The sequence below is a fragment of the Cyclopterus lumpus genome, chromosome 17, assembly GCF_009769545.1.
Source record: "Cyclopterus lumpus isolate fCycLum1 chromosome 17, fCycLum1.pri, whole genome shotgun sequence".
Lineage (NCBI taxonomy): Eukaryota > Metazoa > Chordata > Actinopteri > Perciformes > Cyclopteridae > Cyclopterus > Cyclopterus lumpus.
Genome location: NC_046982.1, coordinates 10403130 through 10427047, shown reverse-complemented (window position 1 = coordinate 10427047; position 23918 = coordinate 10403130). Strand labels below are relative to the sequence as shown.

At 41.2% G+C, this 23918-nt stretch overlaps 1 protein-coding gene across 1 annotated transcript; it reads left to right on the top strand.

Annotated features, from left to right (window-relative positions):
* Nucleotides 1–14517: 14517 nt before the first annotated feature.
* LOC117746140 (C-C motif chemokine 4-like) lies at nt 14518–15670 on the top strand. The gene is made up of 3 exons (XM_034555017.1): nt 14518–14615; nt 14711–14825; nt 15238–15670. The coding sequence occupies exons 1-3, from the start codon at nt 14549–14551 to the stop codon at nt 15500–15502; spliced, it is 447 nt and encodes a 148-aa protein (XP_034410908.1). The 5' UTR covers nt 14518–14548; the 3' UTR covers nt 15503–15670.
* Nucleotides 15671–23918: the final 8248 nt, after the last annotated feature.

The following is a 23918-nucleotide window of genomic DNA, read 5'->3' as shown; positions in this document are numbered from 1 at the left end:
AGACGCTGGGAGGGTCCACAGCCAGCCAAGTCCTGTCAATCAGCCCCCTGGCTCTGGGCTGGTATGGGGGCCTTTAGAGATTCCTCACACTTGCTGCACTGTAAAAAAAGAAAAGGAAAGAGAGAGAAAAAAGATCCATGTGAACGAGTGATTAGCCCGATGTTGAGTTTTGATATAACTATATATGTCTTTTTTCTCAGCAGTCATGCTCAACGCTGTGCTCCAAACGTAATAGTAGGCTCTACATGTCACAACAAAACCAAATCCTTTATTAGGTTTAATTAACATTTTAAAAATGTTTGCAAATACATTATATTTGCAATGATATAGTCAAAGTATTTTTGATTTATTGTTTTGCTCGGCTATATTAAATAGCCAACTCATTTGGGATCAAACAGTGACAGCTACATCCCCCTCTCCGGAGCAGTGGGTAAAGTCAGGACAGCACCAGGATAAACACTCCCACTCTAAAACATCCTCAATTACTTTTGAGAAGAGACACAGGCACGTGGTAATTACTGTATTAGTGTCAGCTCTGTCTTTTCCCAGTTGTTGATATGGTTCCTGCAGATGCTACCAGTAGACACCACTGACGTGCCCAACAGATTCCAATCAAACACTTTATGGAGATTTATTCTGCCTTTTCCATGTGTTTGACTGCAGTTCGGGCATCAGGGATGTGTGTGTGTTGTTGTGTGTGTATCTCGCTGTCGGTATCGAGCAGTCTTTAAAGATGAATGAATTATGTGTGCAGTCTAAAATATGAAATGTACGAGGAAAAGCTGAGAACAATGATCACAAATTGGGTGGAATTAGAATCTGATTTTATATCTAATTTGGCATTTCTCTTGCTGTGAATGCTCAGCTGAAAGAATGGGGCAAAGAGATCCCATAGGTCACCTGATGCACTGGGATTTCTTTCCCTGCATCTTGCAGGCAAATTGTGATGTAACCCTTCCGTGATTTATGGAAGGATCATGACCACAATTATATTTACCACGAGTAACGTTCTTCTATCACGCTTTTGTCCCAAATGAGGCTCCTGGAAGAGCTATAAAACTGTCAAACATACCCTGATTTATGCTGAAATTGTGTTTTACCCCCTCCTGGCCATGTGTGTTTCTATGGAAGTGTGTGACAGCTTTTGTGTTTTTTCTTGTGTGTGTGTGAAGCTGCCACCTCCACAGATTTGTTAAGGGTCCAATTATGATGATGATTTGTTCCCTGCAATGGCTTTACTTGGATGACCTAATTTCCTCAATGAGTGAGAAAAAAATACTAATCCTTTATTCTTCTCCCTCTACTCACTCCTTCATCTTCTTCTTCTTCTTCTTCTTCTTCTGCTGCCATGACGCTGCATTCACCCGCACGGTGACAAAACATCGCTGTCATGCATTCCAGCAGTGACAGCGTGACACGGCCCCTTAAACCCTTGTCACTCCCTCTACCTCCCTCACACACATGCGGTGCACCCAAACACACGCACACACACATCGTGCATGCCTTGTGGCAGTGTGATCTCACCAGCGCAAAGCCCACATTTTGCACATTGACATTTCAAGGCTGCACATTCGCACGCAGTGACAACTCACTGCCACGGCTGAGAGACAGTAGCCTACAACAGACATTTTAAAAACTCTATCTGTGTTTTGCATTGTTCACTTCCTTTACTAAAGCTGACAGACATTTATTTCCACAAGGAAGCACTGATCTTTTCCGGCGCTTTTAAAAGTTCTTCTTTCATCGGGTATCCCTCCTCTTTCGACCTCTGGATTCTCACCCCTCACCCTGCTCCGCCTGTCTTGGTCAGCTAACCAGCCACCATACTTCTCCCTCTCCCTCCCTGAAACACACACGCATTTTCCTCAGAGCTCCCGTCAAAGAAAATAAAGGACTGTTACCAAGTGGAGATGAAACTTGGATAGTGTGTGCAAATGTGTGTGCTGCGCGCATGTGCCATTGGCGATGATCACTTGTTTGACAAGGGGCAGAGGTGATGACAGGGTTGTCTGCCTCTCCAGGAACTCCCCCCCGTAGCCACCACACTCTATATACACACACACCCTTAGCCCCATTCAAAGCCACTCACTCATGTGGTAATGTCTCTATTGTGACAGCCTGAATGCTTTATGGGCAACAGCTTGGTGCTGGCATTTGGTCTTCGGAATCAGTGTGTATATGAGCATGTGCACAAATGTGTGTGTGTGTGTGTGTGTGTGTCTGGCTCATCATACGTTGTGGAATCTGACCATCTACACTTCGAAGCATTAAGATCTCGACTCGGCTCAATCTTGGGAAGAGGAGCAGGAGAGGGGATGGGGAAGCAGAGAAAGTTTCAGCCACAAAGTTTGAAGGAGGAGACTGCACAAACACACGCACATGTACGTACGCACACATCCTTCCACTTCCATCTACTCGTACTTTTCTACCGCCACCGTCTCAAGCAGGCAGAGCGATTCGTCATGTCAGAGAGCCACGGTGCTGCCATACAACAAAAGGTGAAAGGGAGTGTGGGAAAGGGCTGGTGCACAAAGCCCTCCCTGCCCCCCCCGTCTGTCTCCCTGTCTCGGCTGCATACGCAGGCCGAGAGCCCCTTCAGCATCCCCCTCCCTGTAGGCTTCAGAAAGAGATTGTGGTTTGCACTGTGGCCACCAATCCTAACATGTGTGAGCTCATAGATAGTGTGCTTAAAACTATCTCATCATTAAGTCTCGGAGCCCCCCAAACAAACCCTTTAGCTCAGTCCAGACAGCCAGCGGGATAGAGGGAGGAAGAGATGGAGGGACAGAGTGAGGGAGATATAGATTAAAGAAACAGCCACTCAGGGAGGACATTCTACCAGTCTCTGCCAGCTCTACCCACAAAAAGAACAAGAAAGAGAGGAGAGGATTTCCTTGAGACTGATACCAGCTATGTAGACAGAGAGGCAAACAAACTGACAGACACAAAGGCTGAGACTGGAGGATATTCACACTGTTCCAAGTGTCTTGTGTGCCTGATTTTCTCTGGTTGCTAGCCCCCCCCCCCCTCCACACACACACACACACACACACAGACTGACTAACTGCTGACCCAAAGGCAAAGTGAATGCTGTTTGGCATATAGCTGAGCGGGGAGAAGGATGTTTACTGTAAGTCTGCTGGGGAGGAGCAGTCAGTGTCTTATCATCTCAATCGTGTCCTTCTCAACCAGAGGAATGATTTAACAATCAATGAAAACGGACCTTGCCTTCCTGTATCACATTCCTGCCAGAGCTGACCTATTGGTCAACAAGAAAACATGCATATTCACCAGGGGGTAATGTGGGCAAAGATTTCAACAACATCTGGGAACAAAATTAGGTAATTTCGTAAAAATAAATGCCCATTGAATAAGAAAAACATCCATCTTTATGTACACCACAAAATCGACTTGAATGTACGGATACAAATGTGAACGTGTAAGGACGTTTATGTTATTATAGAAGGATGGATGCATAAAAGGAAGGATGGAGTCATCATGACGAATTGGAGTTTGCTCAAACAGTGACAGTCGGCTGGCAGAGAGAGGAGGAAAGGAAGCCAAACTCAGAGCTCAATCATGTTCTGCTTGCATAGTGCCTTATATTGTTAGGCTGGGCGAGACCAAGTTGAATATGAATAGGGATTTATGTGTCACTGTCATACATATGGATCACATAGAAGTGCCTTCGTCAGGTCTCCAGTCGTATGAGGGTCGTCGTTGCTTATGCCTTAGTGACCGATAATCCTTGGTCCTTGGTGTCTGAAACTATGCAGGACATGAATACAGGAATGAATTAGAAAACGGTTGGTGAGCAAACACTAGGCCTATTTCACAGTGTACATACAGTAATAAACAAGTAATGATGGTCACACTTTCACATCTTCCGTGTGAGTTCAAATTCTGAATGTGAAATGTATGCACTATGTAAAGCCCTTGAATATGTTACACTGCAACATAGAAAGTAGTGTGCAGTACACCTGAGTTATGGTCAAACCTCAAAAGCAGGCCGGACCCTCAACATTCAACATCTTTCTGCTTCAGTAAAAAGTTGGTCATATTGATAACAATATTGTTGTCTCTCATAAACATAAGTAAACCAAATTGAAATAACAACATGAAATAACATAAAATAAATGATATAAAATAAATAGGAAAGGAGTGCCCGTAATAGAAAAAGAGCTGACGCTCGAGACTATGAAATATTGGCCTCAGATAATATTTGGCCTGAGAGTAGGAAGCGGGCTAAAGGTTTGCATTAAGTAACTTTTGTCTGCCAAAGGGCAGCAAGTAGCAAAAGTAGTGGGCTCCAGAAAATAATTGCATTCGCTAGTAGCACAGAGGCAGCCAAATGTCCTGCTGTGCTCACTTAATTCAATAAAGTGAAGTGCAGGTGTGGAGAAAGTCTGTCTATTGGTGAATATCTGTTTAAGTCAGGCAAACCAAAAGAGTGGCTGAGAGATGCATAGAGCCTTTCACATTACGTCACATTTGATTCAAAGTTGAATTCTAATCTGTAAATAAACACTTTTCCAGGAAGTGTGGGTTCTTCTTTCACCTTTCTCTCTCTCTCTCTCTCTCTCACACACACACACACACATACACACATGAATACACGCAAATACAATTATGTACACAGAGCAGATACACATGTTGGTGTGATTTGTCACCATCTCTCTTGGCACAGAACAGGCCTACGCTAATGGACGGACACTCTTTGTGTGCTAAACTAATTAGCTCCATTACTAAGAGACAGACAGCAAGGGTGAGAGAAAGAGGTAGAGAGGGAGAGAGAGAGCGAAGCAAAGGTCCAAGATAAGGTATATAGAGTGAGATAAATGTAGTGAGAGGCAAACATAAAAAAGGAAGAGGTGCAGAAACTAGATGTATGCATGATATTGAATAAGAGGGAAGTCGTCTTATCAAACACAACTCTGTGTTTGAGTGTGTGTGTGTGTGTGTGTGTGTGTGAGCCAGGCTAGACATCTAAGCGCTTCGAGCCCTCGTGAGAGAGGGTAAATGTGCATTATCATCCATCCATCACTCACACATTACTCATTCACTTACTTACACTCAGACACACACATACACACACGGAGCACATACATGAATGCTGATACGTGCACTTAACACCCGGCTGGATGCGAGCGAGACACATTTATCTCCATGCAACTGTGTGGAAACGATACTGAGTGCATCTGCGAATGTGTGTATGTGTGCAGGAGCAAAAGTGATCTGGCAGGTTTCAGGTCAAAGCCATCCTCGGTCAAATGATTGGTTCATGATATGATTGACAGGCAGACTCCCTCTCCTTCTCTGTCTTCTCCTCTCTTTCTCATCGTTTGTCATTCATTTTTCATACTTTATTACCCCTCCCTCCTGCCGTGCACATTCCTGTGCTCCTTTCATACACTTTTACTTCACCTCCTTAAAATCCCCCTGTTTACGTCATGTTTGCCTTGAATGATATTAGGGGAGAAACCTCAGAAGCAGAGAGTGAATTTGAAGATGACCATATTGACCTTGTGCAATGACAGACCCAAGCTCACCAACACAGTTGCTGTGAGAGCACTGGGGGAAGATTTTGGAGCTGCCGTTGACTTTTTTTTGCTCATGTGCAAGTCTTCGGTTAAATGTAGGAGAGGAACTATTGTTGAGTGTAAGGTGAGCTGGACCTCCGCACCTATAAGGTCGAGGCCACTGTACCCCGATCAGGCAGAGGGTATTTTATCTGATGGTCCTCAATGAGGGGTCTTCCTTACCTCTGGCTTCATCTGTTATATTAAATACATGTTACCCCGTAGCAATAAACCTGTATTTTAAGTAAGACTCCTAATATTGTTTTTTAAATGCAGCTTTCTTTTTCTTGTAAGTCGGCGGCTCTTCTTCTATCTCCTCATTGGGTCCCTTTTTTAAAAAAAAGCTCTCCACAGACATCTGTTTTTTACATATTTTTGCTCGCTTGTGGGCTTAACTTTAGGGGTCACCTATCACGTGACCGAGACGAGCGTCTTGTGTCAAGAGGCACAGCCGGCTGTATCCGGTCATTTCTTTATATAAAACATCTTTCAGACCTTGATAATCAATAGTACAAAAAATGTCATTCATTCTTTCTGTGCGGTCCGGTACGAAAGAACCCACGGACGGTACCGGTCCACGCCCCAGTGGTTGGGGACCGCTGCTTTAAGTTATGCATTAACAATGTTTTATTACACATTAAAATATTCCACCTGGCAGTAGTACAACTTATTATTTTAAACAACAACAACTTCCAAGCATGACATCATTTCTATCTTTCCATGAAAATGAGGGGAAAACACCCCATGAGCTTTAGGGCATGGGGAGAAACCTCTGGAAAGGCTTTTGGAAGAGAGATCACCTCTCTTTGGATGGCTGGGCTCATATTTCCTCAATAATATTTGTTATTCTAAGATACTGAAATACTTGATAGCACTTACTTGAGTTATTTTGCAGAATATCTGTCATATCTAACTGTACCGAGGTTTCCATTTAGCTGTATTTTTTAATGCTCATATCTCTGACGGTGTAAAATAACATGTTTTATTGTTCCCTCTTGCCCACAATAGTCACATTTGCCTGTATTATGTTTCCCTATTTTTTGTAGCGTACTGTTAAGCCCTGTGTGTTCAAATCTAAGTCTTGATATGACTGTTTCCTCTCTCCGGTTCCTTCTTGCACATCTCATTTCTCCCACTTTCCTCTGGACTCCGAAAAACCATCGTCCTTTTCTGTCCTCCTCCCATTGCTTCTGCCACCTTTCCTTTAACCTCTTTTTAATAATGCTTTTGGTTTCTCATTTACTGAAATTGACTGCCTTTTTCAGCTTTATCTGCCATTTCATTCCCTTTGACGCCAATATGTGCTGGTACCCATATAAGGAACACTACTGTCAGACCCACCGTCTGAATTCTGTATAATGTTTGTTGTATTTCTATGAGGAACGTCTGGTCGACTGTCTGAATGACTGTTCTGTAAGCTGGCTAACGATGAACTCCCAACAAATGATTGAATTATTTTGTCTCCTCATCGGGCCATTTACCCTTTTCTAAAGAAGCTCTCCAAAGACCTCTGTTTTTTACTAATTTTTGCTTGCTTGTTATTTTGTGGGATAATGTATCCCGTGACCGGTGTGTCAGGAGAAGTATGTATCCGTTCATTTTTCAAAAGAAAACATTTCAGATAAAAATACTTTTTTCATTCATTCTTTCTGTGCGGCCCGGTACTAAAGGACCCACGGACCGGTACCGGTCTGCGGCCCAGTGGTTGGGGACCACTGCTTTAGAGGATGAAAAAGGGGACAAAAACACTTATTTTTTATTTTTTTTACATCAAAGAGATTTAATTATATGCTTTAGGCCTCATTTAAACTCTTTGCAGCTGCTTGGGATCTATAGTGCCATGTCACTCAACAATCAATATATCTTATACACACACACCCTCTTTCACAGACGTACACACACCCTGGGAGGAATCTCTCTTATTGGGAAACATCTGATCAAGCAGATACACTTGAATGGCTATTGGGGCCAGATTGACTCACAGTGAGGGGACTCAGGATCAATGTTTTTGCTTGCAAGTCAAACTCATTCTGTTGTTCTCTGTCTGTGTGTGTGTGTGTGTGTGTGTGTCCTGGTAGTGTTTGCCTGCCTAGCCAGCTGTTTATTCACGGCATATTAATATTACGATGGTGGTGGTGAGGATCAGAGGACAGACGAGCAGCCCAAGGACTGGCCCAGTCCATCCATGGACTCACCCAGCAAGAGAGGCCCCTGGTGTAGCTCCCCGCCGGGATCGGCAGACAAAGACAAGTGCCTGTGGTTCCAAACATGGGCCCCTCTCGCCACCCAGAGGTCAGGAACTTAGAATAATCTATCTTAAGCAGGAGGGACCAGGCTTTCTCATGCACCCACACACAAACACACATTTAGGCATTAAGGCTTTGATATGACCCTGCTTAACCCAACAGACTAACGAATGGTGGGGTGTCACAGGGGGAAGAGAGGGCTTTAGGCAGAAAGTTTGAGAAGGGTGGTGGGGGACAGAAACAAGAAGCAAGAGGGTGAGATATGAAGTGAATGGACTGCATGATCAAAGCGGACAAATAACAGAGAGATCAAGAGAGAGGGAGACCTTGCTGCAGTGAAGTCATGAATGAGCTCGGCGGTCTAAAAGGGACACATGCACTTTGATCCTTCTCTAATAATATTTCTCAAGCACATCCTCATTTAAAATGCCACCACCACCAAAGGGAGACAAATGACTGACAACGAGACACACAAATCAATCAGTGGATTCATCATCTGCCAGGGAAAAGACCCACACAGGGGTTTTGAACACTTTAAAGCACAATATATACCTTGGCTCGATTCAAGCACTGTGTCGAGCACGGGAAGTCTAAATTATTTAAGGCCAGCTGACATTTTATCTCTTTAGCCGCACAACTTACTGTTTTGTCATGAAGAGCAGAAAAATGTCATCTATAGCCTAAGGGTTGCAGTACTTGTATTTTTGCCACTCTAGGGGCTAAAATTGGATGACTCTCTCAGAGGCTGTCTAGCTCCCGCTCCACATTCACTCACTGCAGGGGAAGTACGCCATCTAGTGTGGAAACTTCAAATACAGAGAAGAACATCACTGTGTGAGGAAAGGATGCTTTGCTAAAATTAAAATAGATGATCATTGTGGACTCTCACAGTAAGCACCATGCTGTCAAATACAGGTTTTAGGTCCCATGGAGGAGAAGTATTCTCTGCCAGCAATATATCAACATACATAGATCAGAATCGAGTGGGAATAGGAAGGAAAGATAGAGATGGATATATTGTAAGTCTTGATGTACACACAGTTGTCAGTTTATTAGGTACACCTGGCTTAAACTAATGCACTCTAATACAGTCCTGCAATACATCCTCCCTCTAACAACGTTATAATGTTCAGTTCTTTGTTGAAACTGTTTAGTTAGGTGTTGATCCTTTGGAGGATGTAGTTTATGGTGCTGTTGAGCTAAATTCCATTATACTGAGAGATGTGTGTGTTATTTAGCTATTTATTTATTCAATTATCCATGATATAAATAGTGTGAGGGCTGCACGGTGGTGTAGTGGCTAGCACTGTCGCCTCACAGCAAGAGGGCCGCGGGTTCGATTCCCGGTCGGAGCGGTCCTTCTGTGTGGAGTTTGCATGTTCTCCCCGTGGCAGCGTGGGTTCTCTCCGGGCTCTCCGGCTTCCTCCCACAGTCCAAAGACATGCTGCAGGTTAATTGATCTCTAAATTGCCCATAGGTGTGAATGTGAGAGTGAATGGTTGTATGTCCCTACATGTGCCCTCGATGGACTGGCGGCCTGTCCAGGGTGTCCCCTGCCTTCGCCCTATGTCAGCTGGGATAGGCTCCAGCGCCCCCGCGACCCTAATGAGGATAAGCGGTATTGAAAATGGATGGATGGATGGATAAATAGTGTGGATAAAATACAGCTGCTGACCCTTTCTTCCTTTTAGGTGGTCATCAATGATGCTTGAATGTCTATCCCACATGTAAAGCTTTCTGTATTGTTTTGTCAAAGGGGGTTCTGCAAGGTTCAATATGGGGTCCTGTCTTATTCCCATCTATACTGACATTACATGCTCATCTTAATGCGGATGATACAGTTCTCTATTATGTTACTAATACCGCCCACTCAGCCAAAGAAATCCTGCAGCAAGCCTGAAACAAATTGTTTCTAGCCGTTTCTATATTGGTCCGCTCTGCTCGACATGAGTCTTGAGGTTCCTTCGCCGGGTGTTTTTGTTGCCTTGGTTCCATCTAAGGGTCTGCATGATGATGCTGGCTTTGGGTTTCCGGTGTGATGGATCCCCATCTTCTTCTCCTGATCACCTCTTCCACAGGTTGTCTGCCCTGAAATAGCTTCAATGCATCTTTCTCACGCTGCTGTGTCATCGTACGGAAGCATTGGTCCTATATGTTCAGGGCTCACTGCTTGAGGTGGGCGGACTTTGGCCTCTGTCTAGCTGATAGCATTGTCTCCTTTGCTATCGAATTCAAAAATAGTTATAAATCTGAGGACATAAAGACATGTCAGTGTTGGTTAGGTGATAAAAGGAGCATTTGCTTGTTCTTTACTAGAATGTCAATCCCAATCCTTTTATGGATGTCTCAAATGCACAAAGCACTAATGCAATTTGATAAACTTAAATTCTAATTCAACCATTGGAGAGAAGGTATCCTTCAACACTAAAGCACACTTCTCCCACGGACGTCTGGTTGTAAAGACAATCCAAAAGTCTGCATGAAGAGAAGTAGCCCAAGAGATCTACTCTTTGTCCACATTTGTCTCACTGGTTTGCCTATTTCACCTTCCTATTGTTAATTATGAATAGTTGTAATGTTATGTATTAGTTTTTTTACACTGTAAGTTTACTATGCTCCTTCTAAAGTTGAAATGCTTATATAAATCAACTTTAGCACTCTTTACAAAAGAAGGTGTGGGCCCACACTTACAGCACAAAGCAGCAACACAATAGAAAGACGTGGCCACCACCTCCCTGCTAATCGACCCGTTTTAGCAAATCTAAAGAGAGAAGTTGACAATTTGCTGTCTATAATAGCACTGGCCAAAAGAGACAAGTTACTGAAGCGGTGAAAACCCACTCCGTCTGAAATTATCTTGCTGGATCAGCTGTGGTATTGCGCGTCTCCCAACCGTGAAGAGCTGCAGGCCAAACGCCATTATAATTAAAGCTTTTATTGATTAGACTTTACGTGCTCCTGCGTCCTCTGGACCGTGAGCCGGAGGCTCCGGGCGGGTCAGTCACTCTTACTATGCTAATGTCTATGGTAATACAGCCCCCGGTTTGAGTCGATTATTGACGGCTTCCCTAAATGGATGGTTGATCCACAATTGGAGCTCGGGGTCAATGGCAACGAGATTGATACCAGGCAGGAGGTCAGCTTCATTTCAACTGAATTGGGAATGACTTTGTTAATTGAAATATTAATTGGAAAGTAAATTACATTTCTTAAATCCAAGAGGGATTTCTTTTCATCCCCTGGTTTTGTGCAGAAATATACAAGAACCATATATAGAGACCCTGGGGAATGGGACAGAGACCCTCAATTGTCAAGGATCAACCTGGTTTCATTGACACATTCATCTTTCTTTTTGTGTGTGTGTGTGTGAGTGTGTGTGTGTGTGTGTGTGTGTGTGTGTGTGTGTGTGTGTGTGTGTGTGTGTGTGTGTGTGTGTGTGTGTGTGTGTGCATGAAGAGAAGACAGAGACATAGACAGAAACAGATATAAAAATGAAAGAGAATAACACAATAAAAGTCCTGAGGTAAAATAAAGGAGCAAAGTACCCGAAGAGAAGTGGCCATACCTCGCCTGCCGAAACCGAGAATAACAATGCTTGATGGTTGATGGACCTCTGGTGGGTGCTGGTGCTGGGGGCAAAGCAGACCATCATGCAATCAGTCTGAGAAAGGTCGGTGTATTGATCGGCGTGTACGTCTCTGCTGTTACATATCAAAAACATCTCTGCTCTTCTCAACACTTCTCTCTAAAGATGACCCGAAGAACACTGCTCTTTACAGCAGTCCATCCCCAGACAGCCGTTCGGGATGTCACGCCGAGGCACCACCAGACTCAAACCCAGACGCATAGTTCTTTGTTACAGCGAACCTGGCCTTTATAGAAGTTTTTGGACAGTTTTTCTTTTTCTTTACTCAAAATGAACTTATCAGTCTGTGTACACAGACAGGAAGGATAGGGGGGGGGGGGGGGGTTAATCTGATCATCTGATTATTATAATTCTGCCACAAGAAAAAGAAGAAGACAAAATCACATATCTTAATCTTCCAAAATGAATCAATAAGATTCCTCAGTGTTAGATAACGGATACAATCACACCTTGATCTGTCTGGAGCTGATACTTTATTAAACAGAGAGAGCAGACAGCCAAATATATCCATCTGATGAGACACTTCTTTAATTACTGCTCTCATTTGCGACATGCCACTCCCGTGTCTTTGCCTGCATGTGTGTGTGTGTTTGCTTTCAGTGAAGCACTAACCAGTGTTCATGTGTTTCATACCAGGAAGCGCACCTCGCTGCCTCAGCCTTGTTCTAAAAACCTATTGTAATAGACTGGCACAGAAGAGTACACAGAGGACACAACCACAGTTTGGAGTGTGAATGCATCAGTGGGTGTGATCAGAGATCAGAAAGCTGTGGTTTGAGGCAGAGGAGGTTGGTTTCCTTATCTCTTTTCTCACATTCGCTCTGTGGATGGTTAAAAGATGGGTTCTGTAAAACAATAACCACATTGCATTGAATGCAGCCTTTAAATGTGTGTCTGTGTGTGTCTGTGTGTGTTAACATGCATGCAAACTCTATGTAAATGTGTTTTTAAGCGTGCCCTTGTGTCCATGCTTAAGGGGTCGACAATGTGCTTCTCATTCCCATTTGCGGTCGATATCGGATGAGGATATGAGAGCAGTATTGATTGTAATTTCCTGTGACGCCACCTTCCGTTCTCTTGCTTTATCAAGAGACTAATACCTACCAGCTACGCTGTCGGCCAACCAACAGCCCTGGCTGCTGCCCAGGACAACAGCTAATAAATAAGAGAGGAACGAATACTCCAGCGAGGCATTTCTCATCTGACAAACAGGTTGCCACAGGGAGCAAAAGGATGAGGCTGGAAGACCATGTGTGGAGAAATGTATACGTGTGCAGTGCCGAATACATCAGTGCAGTCAGGTCATTATGTGTGTGCTGGCTTGCATGTGCATTTGTGTATGTTCGTAGTATGTTCTCATGTGCATTTGTATGTATTCTGCATCACACCAACCCATTTTTCATTGATTATAATGACTGGACATTTGGGAAAGCAGCCGTTGGTGTGCCTTGGGATTTGTGTTGTTGACTGAATAAGTCAAGGGCGTGAAGCTAACAGGAGCTTTACACCCTGACCGCAGGTGGACGGCCAATCATGTGTCCTTGGTGAATTGGTTTTATGTTTTGCTGGCTGAGATGTACCACAGGGCCCAGATATTCGTTCCCCTCCTACATTTCATTTTTGTTTTCAGTTTTTCTCTAATTCACACGTGTTGTGTCTCAGCTTTCCTTCAAATCTTTCTTCAATGGATGTCAAAGGATAGATAGCATTTGTGTATCTTTTTACCTCTTTGTTGTTACCTCACCGTCTCTATATTTCTCTTTTACTTTCATCCTTTTCGGTCTCTCACTTGATCCATCCTGTCTTTCGTTTAAATTGAGTCCATTATATTGTCCTTTTGCCTGGCTTTACTGTTGGTTAAATGCTGTGTTAAAAGTGGAAGATTGACGCATGCCTTCTTCTGTATACACAATTCATGCCCCCGCTTTCATCTATGTGTGTCCTTGGACTACTATATAAATGGGATTTTCAATACTATTCCCTCCCTCCTCCTCCATAAAGGTTATTTTGTATTACATCCCTCCTGGTAGTTCAAGTTGGCTATAAAATAGTTTAAGTTGGCTAAAAAATAAAACTGACTCCATCAAAAAACTACAATCTCTTTCATCAAAGGCTGCCCAGGTTAAAGTGAGACAGAGCTATGCTGTAATCATGTTGGACCACAGCTATCCGATAGCAATATTGATATTTGGGATAGTTGATGAATTCATAACAAAAACAAACATTTGGAAATTAATGCTAACTATGACTGTAACTGAGTGAGATATTTTACAGTTACAGCTAAAAAACAACAACAACAAAGTGTTATTAAGAAATGTCACAGACATAAATGCTGAACAGTCAGGGTCAAACATATTTTCCTCCAACTGTGTGAGCGTACCATAGGTGGGCAGGGCCGTTAGGCAAAGCTGTTTGTGTGGTTGACAACCAGTTAATATGAGTTAAACCTAGAAGAAAATATAACACAACATATAACATTTAGTAATAATAATAATAACAATAAGAATAAGAATAAGAATAATAATGAAATGCTCCTTTTAGACACCAACCTTTTTGTGACTGTTAAAGTAGAAGTAGTTTGTGGCTTTCAGAGTGAGTGTAAAGGAAAGTAAGTGTCTCTCTGTGTGTGTGTGTGTGTGTGTGTGTGTGTGTGTGTGTGTGTGTGTGTGTGTGTGTGTGTGTGTGTGTGTGTGTGTGTACATATCTAATAATACTTGTACTTTTGAGTGATGCTACAGTTGTGGACATGTTGCATGGTGGGCTGTGGTGAATGGGTTGTTTCTCATCTTTGACTTGTGAAAGGTGAACTCATTCTTTCCTCTCCCCACTGTGCGGCCACAGCGAGAACAGTGACGGGTTAGGGGTGTGATGATGGGGGAGAGGCGGAAAGGGCTTGTGTTTTATAAGAGCCAAGATCAAATCTAGAATGATCAGAAAGACAAAGAGAAGTTTGCTTATCGCAATAGCAACACTGTCTTATCGCTTTGATAACTACTCAATCAAGCAGCAAGATTATTTTCCGTGGGTGATTTAGTTTGAGCTGAGAGGTACTGCACTCACAACAACAAAGCCAGAAGATGAGATTCAGCCTGGTGTTGGCCGCTCTTCTCTGCTTCACCACATGGATGGGCGTCGTCCATGCAAGTGAGTACCGCAAAAATGTTCATGATTTTTGATTGAGCGTTTGGCAGATAAAAATGATTACTTAATCTTTGTTTCTCGATGTGTGTCGTGTTTAGCCCATGCACCGGTGTCCAGCTGTTGTCTCGGGTGGTCTAACACAAGAGTCCTACCGAAGCGTATTGTGGGTTACACCTTTCAGACTGAAGGCGTCTGTTCAATCACAGCCGTAGTGTAAGTGGTCCTGCCAATTCACAATGTAATTAAGCCATAACTTAACTTCAAACAATGATGTATGCAGTGGGTTCAGAGCATTGATGAAAAATAAATTAAAACAACAAACATTTCTTTTCAACATTTTTATCAGAATAATTGGACAATAGTCCCTTTAAAAACAGTTCACAGTGAGAACTTACTTCAGAGTACCAGGAATCCTTTCTGCAAAGACATGCTGCTGTTCTTTTTTTTTTTAATACCAATTTTCAATACATTGTGCTTACATATTTTAAAACCTAAACAAACTATCTACTAAAGGTAAGTGAGAAAACTAGGTTTTGTACTGACATGCAAATGATTGGAAGAAGTTCATTAATAACAATATTAAAACAGCATTATAATCCAATTAATAGATCACAATCAATTACAGGTTTCAGAGCAAGAGAGGAGTGAAGATTTGCTCCGACCCTAACAGTGACTGGGCAAGAAAAGTCATTCTGAAGGTGGACGAGGAGAAAAAAAGAAAAATGGCCTTGCAAGTGAAGGCACAGAATGAAGAAGGATTAACAAGCGACGTCACACCAACAGTGTCCCTTCCATTAACAACCAAACCACAGAAGAAATGCAGAAATGGAAGAAGACGCCAGAAGAAGAAGTCCAGGGGAGGGAGGAGGGGCCAGAAGAAATGTGTGTGAGGAATCACCAGACAATTCGAAGTTGGACTTGTCCTGCTATATTCTATGAATAACAAAAAAACAACCTTTTTATATTATTGTATCTATGATTACATTTGCTATGTATATTTAAATGTTATCTTGTTGTCATAAATATGTGTATTTCAAAAGAGCATAAAGCTTGACCTTTTCCAGTCGTTTGCCAATAAATTCTTCTTGAAGCAAATTTTGTGTTTTTCTGTTATGAACAAATGAAGCATGATGTGAAACACAGATGATATGTTCTAGTATGATGACAAATACAGTACATGTTGTCAGTAGCTCTCATTGTGTTCACACTAATGTACAGGAAGGAAAAACCAAGAGCTAAACAGAGATAACAACACAGATAACCAGCATAGATTCAGCTGCTGATACAAGTAGCTATAAACAAACTGGACAAACATACATACACAAAACAAATGAATATACTGTGGTCTGGTTTGTAGCTATAGCGTATATGTATGACAAGGCAAAGGCAATTGAATAAATAAGGTTTGGATTTTAATACATTACATCGCTATTGGTGGCTTTTCTGGGTATTTAGGACAGAACACAAAAAGGGCATCATCATACACATGATAATATTGTCGCCTCTTGCACAACGCTTGCTGTAATTGGGACACTTATATAATCAACGTATTCTCATACAACGCATTGCAGGATTTCTTACGAAAAGGTTACTTTTTATTTTTCATAGTTTTTCATAGTTTTCCTATGAAAGTCCAACAACTCGTGTGAGTTTTCTCTACATGCATGCAGTCTTCTCAAAATAGTCTTCATTCTTCAAAGAAAACAACAGTTATAGTTAAGACAACAACACTTCTTGGTTGGGTGTAAGAACAGATGGTGGTTTGGGTTTAAACAACTACGTATGGCTTTACTTAAGTACATGACATATAAATCAATGTTGCCTTCTCGTTTCACATGGGGCACTAACATCGGCCTCCTGGGTCAAAGAACAGTTTTGGGTTTAACGCTATCTGGATGTTTGTGGTCTCTCTACCTCCTGGTAATGATTAGATGGTTTACATATAAATTCATTTTCTGGGATATCGACACATTATAGTGCCTAAATTGTCTTAGCTATGCATTCTGTATGAGAGCGGCCTGGATATAATACATGGCAGACACTATATTTTGATTTGACATTGGTCCTTGTGGGGTTAATTTAGAGACTGCATTGGGATATCAGATGGCTGGTCTCACTGCGACTGCAATGGCATCGCACTCTGTTCTGGTGTCAGGGGTCTGCGATCATTTCCCCGGCTGTTTCCTTCCTTTGAATGGTCGTTTAAGTCATGACTGTCTCTGTCTAGTTTGCCCACATTCTGACGGCAGAGAGCAGATTGCTGTGATGATGCTCGTCATTTGTCCTTCAGGTAGAGACGTAAATTACATATGTTTATTGAGTATTATCATATATTGAGAATCTCTATTTTACACAATCATATCAAAGGATCTTTTCAACCCACTGTGACGCACACAGAACTCAATGTCACTGTCAAGAACATACAAAACTAGTTGGAACAAGTTTTACTAATAGAGATGTAGTACTGCAATAATTATGAATACACAATCAGTATTAATACATATATTCTTTTTGCTTTATAATAAATGTATTACTTTCTTCCTTTACTCAAATGGACTCTAAACCTAAAAACAATCAACAATATCACTTTTCTTATCATTCATCTAACTGTAAAGCAGGATCTCTTTTTTTCGCTCATGATCTACTTCACTGGTGTTGGGTGTGTTGCCGGGGACAAAGGGAATGCTGTGTTGATTGTGTTGCTGTTAGCTCTCTCAGTACTGTTGCCATTGCTTACATTGTTCGTGCTGTCAGCACCGTTAGCTGCTAGCCGCCGGCAGGCACTGACTGAATCATAAATATGCTCAGAATTCAGTTTATAGCTTATTTAATACCGCATATTTGTATTTGTATACCACCTAAAGCACTTTTACACCACATGTCATTCACCCATTCACACCCATTCATAGACGTATGGCAGGGGCCCCCATAGGTGCCACCTGCCCATCAGGACTATCTCAGCATTCACACTCCAATGTTACAGTCTTCAGGGGCTATTTGGGGTTAAGTGTCTTGCCCAAGGACACATCAACATGAACTTGAAGCTCCAGGGTTCGGACCACCGATCTTCTGAATGAGGGACGACCCTCACCCTACCTTCTGTGAAATATGCATTATGAGCACAATGTTCTTACATTTACCTGTTACTGTTTAAGGGGGAGCTTTCAATTCTTATCTGATGCTGGATAGTTTATTGACTAATGATGACTAATGACATATGCAAATTGTTATTTTTTGTGAGTCAAATCTGAAACTGCAACGTAACCAGTAACATTTCTCGGTCAGGTAAATGTAGTACTACAATATTTTTCTCTGAAGTACAAGTACACAGACAGTAATTTAGAGTTAGATATTTTTGAAGTGCTTTGGAAACCTTTTGTACACTGAGTTAGAATACTATTCAATAGTTTCCATATCTAAAGATCCCTTTTATTTTTCTTAAGTTGCCTACTTTGCCTAATGCTAGAGTTGGGCTCTGTGTTTTATTTCCTGTGTACATGCGGTACATTTACCACATTCATATTGTTTGTTTGTTTACTACAACAACTATTTAAAAATGCAAACTAGTAAAACATTTAAAATGAGAGAAGTCTTGTGTGCCTTGTGTAGTGGTATGTGTGTGATATTTGTGATCATTTGTTGCTGTCTTTGTCAGGGATGCGTTTGGTTTTATTTGAAACCACCACAACCGCCACATCCTGAACGTGTGCAGAGCATGTGTCTGTGTTAGTGCATGTTTCTGGTTATTCAGCAGAACATGAACCTGTTTCCTCTGTTCTAAGAAAATTAAAAACAATGTGACGAAACCTAAACGAGGTAATGCAGCACTGAACATGGATGACAGAACGGTCAAACAAATACATAAATATACACTACATACAAGGAAATGCTGACTTATAAGAATCTCATGGGCATAGTTATATTAACAATGAAGTTGCTGGAGGTCATGTCAAAGGTGTGTTAGTTGCAGTGATGATCCCTCTCCTTTTTCAGGGCATTGTTTTGGTTTTACAGCACACAACAATTGGTGGTTCACTCTCACTACTCTCATCTACGCTGCAGGAAAAATGCTCTCGTAAAAAAAAACACCACGCTGAACGCAGACAGACAAAGTTTGCGAACCAGCTGGTGAACATAGCAGTGCATTAAAAAACTCAAGAGCCATATATTAACATCACGAGTTGGTCAAGACCCAAACAGAGCTAAAACAAAAGTGGATGTTCATCAGGAGGCCAGAAACACAACCCTGAATGCTCTGCATCTGCTGGGTAATACTATCTTTGCTCTGCAGGGTGGATGTGGTGTCTACAGCTCGTTCTGCTGCCCCATGTTGAAGAAAACCACAGCAGCTAAACAATGAATGCAGGTTTAAAGACTTATGTGTATGTATTTGTGGAGATTATTGGCCTTTAGAGTTGAAACTTTGAATGAGGAAACGTGTCTGCCTTATCATCTCATCCAATTACTAAAATCAATACAGTACAATCAAAGGAAGATGGAGCAGCATTCAATTTAATCTGAGGAAACACTGTAATGCATTATGAGGGAATTCTGGATAGATACTTATATTAGTCATATGTTCCTAACGGTCATAATAGAAATAGGACTAATAATTATTAGTCCTATTTCCAGTATTACTGCCCACATTATACATGTCATTTCTGTCATATGGGTTGCTGTTTGATTATGTTGTTTATTCTGTCCACCTCCATCCTGGGAGAAGGATCCCTCCTCAATGTCTCCCTGTTTTTCTCTCCCTTAAGGAGTTTTTCCTTTTCTGATGCGATGGTCCAAGGACAGAGGATGTTATGTAATGTAAAGCCCTTGGGGGCAAATGAGTGATTTGTGCTATTGGGCTAAATTAATACATTTGAACTGAATTGAAGAAATAATCCCACGATGAACGTGTTCATACAATGTTAACTTGACATAACTTGTGAGCGTGTGTGTGTGTGTGTGTGTGTGTGTGTGTGTGTTATACATTTGTGTGCACTGGAGAGCTGTTTTGTGGTTAACCCATCAGGAGGAAAGTGCAATCGCACACTGCTTTTATTGGCTCCATGCAACATCAGACTGAATCTTACTCAGTGGGGTATCGGAATGGATTCATTGTCATCTACTTCCTCCCACTTTCTTACTTACACACACACACACACACACACACACACACACACACACACACACACACACACACTATTGGCACTTACATGAACACAAGCCTCGACACTAATAGGGTTATAGACATATCTGTATATCAAACTGACAAAGCATTCACACTTATATTTACACTTGTATTCAGTCACAGTTTAAGTAACTGCTCACACACTCAACAGCTCAGTCATACACGTGGCTACACACTAATGAAGGCGAGGGATGGGGAAAACCCACTGCACAGTGGTTCCAGCAAAACGTTGCATAAACCTCAAACACTGTCTACTCGCAGCCCCTCACACCTCCACAGCGAGATTGAGCTGAACTTTCTCTCTCCTCCCACGCATAGTAAATAACAGTTAACATTTTTTGTCATTGTGTTAGCGCCACCACATGATGGAAACAAGGTAAGCGAAAGCCCCTAAATCTTCCACCTTGTCAACCCGAAGCCCACCATGTCACACCATTACAGTGAGTGAAGGTGGAGCATGGCGGCCAACAGAATGGGGGAAAATGATTAAACTGAGTTCTCTGTGAATGACTCACCCACGGTCCATAGACCACGCTTAAGTAGACTTTTGATTAAAAAAAGTTGGGCTTGGGCTTTGAAGTTTCATGAAAGCACAGAATAATTCTTATATATATCATATCATCATACATATCTACTATGTACTTTAATATATACACAGAGAGAGAGCTCATACCATCATACATACTGTATATATTACGTACTTTTATATATACACACAGAGAGAGAGAGAGAGAGAGAGAGAGAGCTCATATCATCATACATATATACTACGTACTTTTATATATACACAGAGAGAGAGAGAGAGAGAGAGAGAGAGAGAGCTCATATCATCATACATATATACTACGTACTTTCATATATACACAGAGAGAGAGAGAGAGAGAGAGAGAGAGAGAGAGCTCATATCATCATACATATATACTATGTACTTTTATATATACACAGAGAGAGAGCTCATACCAGCATACATACTGTATATATTACGTACTTTTATATATACACAGAGAGAGAGAGAGAGAGAGAGAGAGAGAGAGCTCATATCATCATACATATATACTACGTACTTTTATATATACACAGAGAGAGAGAGAGAGAGAGCTCATATCATCATACATATATACTACGTACTTTTATATATACACACAGAGAGAGAGAGAGAGAGAGAGAGAGATTATATTATCATACATATATACTACGTACTTTCATATACACACACAGAGAGAGAGAGAGAGAGAGAGAGAGAGAGAGAGCTCATATCATCATACATATATACTACGTACTTTTATATATACAGAGAGAGAGAGAGAGAGAGAGATTATATAATCATACATATATACTACGTACTTTTATATATACAGACAGAGAGATCAAATAAAGTCTTCCCTAACGGCATTTATTGTCTCTTGTTAATATGTTACTAATACTGATAACTTAAATAAGTGAATTTAACTTCACTATATTTCAAGGGAAAACTTTGTACAGATTGTACATTTTACAAAGAAAACATAGTGATGGACTTACAAAATAAGATGCATTGTTATAGATTAAACTTTCCTATAGTATATATAATAGTTATCTCCACCTCGATAACATTAAGATGCAAATTGCACATTACACATGTACTTATAATGTATGTTGTCATCGTGTAACAATCACAGGGGACATTATTCTGTATTTGGTGCTTTTACTTATGATACTTTAAGCAGGCTACATATTGAAGATAATACTTACGTACTTATATTTACATAATTTAATGAACTAATAAAGGCAGACATGTTTGGGGTATTCTTAACAGTCTGGTATTCGTACTTTTACTTTACAGTTAACTTTGAATATGTTGTACTGCAAACTCTTACTCCCTCTCGGACTCAAGAATCTCTACCACATTTCATTCCACAAAGAGTGGCACTACCCAAAGACTCAACTTTGTTCACATGGTGAATCTTTGTGTTTTGTGGTCTTATTTTGTAAATGAAGCGCATAAGGAGGTGAGATAAGGAGATGATAAGGCGCCTCCAGATGCTAAGGTACCCATTATAGCTTTTCTCAGTACACACACTTAAACAGTAATCTATCTACAAGACACAATCAACAAAACTTAGCTGTGACATTGTGGCAATTTTTATTAAGTAATTCACTTAGAATCATTGCATAATGAAAGTATTATTTACATATTTACAATCATCAAACAAACACATCATTGAAAATGATACCTATTGATAACTATAATAGCCATCACTTAAAATGAGGTAAGGACTTTGCAGTAAATATGAAAACATTCAAAAGTCTGTGGAACTCAAATGGTAGAATATAAATTGGGCACAATGGCCTTTAAATTTTAGTTTAAATTGTGTGAGTGATGGTGTTTGTGGGTAGCTCGTTGGAGTTGCCAGTTTTTTCCTACTAGGTAGGCCATGCTGGTCTTTGTCCACACTTTCCCGGGGTCAGCGCAGATCCTCTTGCCTTTCAGAGTTGTAAATCTATTGTAAATCACAACAAAGAAAAGACACATTCAGTAACATGTTGCAACAGTTTTGCAAAGAAGATCCCTAATCATTGTGATTTATGTTTAAAAACAATGCACCACAGTATACATGGACTAAACTTTGAGAAGCAATGCACATTAATCCAACGTTGAACGGACTGGATGACTTACACGACTGCGTGTATCGGGCATGACGGTGTATACTGTTTGTAGTAACTCTTCAGCAAGACACGCTGGATTTGAGTGTTTGAAAGTTCTCGACAACAACTGGCTATCCCACCTTTGAATAAAGACACAAGACTCCATCGTCATCGTCATCATCATCATCATCATCATCATCATCATCATCATGTTTTACATAATCATGAAATAATAAATCACATCATATTAAATTAATGTAAAATACACAAACGTCTTCACACTGTTCTTACCTTGAGCTGAGGCTGTGGACACCACGATAGTTAAAAGAAGAAGCGAGACAAAAGCAGGACTTGCCATTGCTTGTCTCTGGCTAAAATAGATATGATGTGTGTGTCTGCTCTGCAAGCCCCTTTTAAGCCCACCAACACATTCGTTTACGCAACTTGACAGTGGAGCATGCTGCACCCACAGATGCACATGGCTGGAAAGCAGAGTACATATTTCCTCCCGCAGCGGTGTGACCCCCGGCCCTCGCCTCATTGCTGGCGGTCTGAGGGTTTCAATACATGTTCCACTGGAGGAGGTTGTGGTCTTTGCACGTATTATAATAGTATTTAGTTTTTTAAGATTGCTTTTACATGTGATAGTTGGTCAGTATAAGCTGTTAACATCCGTTGTTTGTTCATTTAGTCACATTACATCTATTGTAACACAGAAACTTTCTCCTGTTTGTTTTCTACTGGTTTTGAGGTGAGTGTTCCTTTGTAGCTGAAGCTGATCAGCCCATGTGCTGATCAGCTTCTTTGATAGATTCAGGGCCTGTGGTAAATACATGCTTAAGCACAGCTAAGTCCCCGCAACACGGATCCTCATTCCTCAAAAACATCAGGAAAAATGACATCATACTCAATTAACTCAATACATGATTAAAATGGCTGTATGGAAGACCTTCACGGTAGACCAACCTGTAACTACTTCGCAGGTTCTTCTTTTAACTCACGCTTTTCAATTGAAAACATCCCCCCAAGCAACAATAAATTCAAGATTTTAATGAATATAACTATATCCAATTAAACAGAAGTGTAATTGAATATAGATCTATTCACTAAAGTTTTGTATTGTTAGTACAGCCAAAAGCAGCGAGCACATCAGTCAGCCTACGTATCTCTTTGTGTCCGAGTGTGTGTTCATGCACTTCTTTTCCTTACGTCTTGAATTGGGGATTATCCTCAGGTTTAGGGAAAGTTCAGCCCTTTGAGTTTGAAAAAATCTTGGAAATGATTCAGTATGCAAAGGCTTTAATTCTCAGGAAAACAATCTCTCTATTTATTCAGTGTCATATTTGTCGGTGATGTGTTCACAACTTTCTCAGTGGAACTTTTCTGAAAGCTCTGACGTTTTAAAAAGTCATGAAGGCAATGGAAGTACATTTTTAGTTGAAAGGTTAGGAGAGCAATTTAAGTAGTATAGTTATTTCATTATTTCATAATATGTCTGA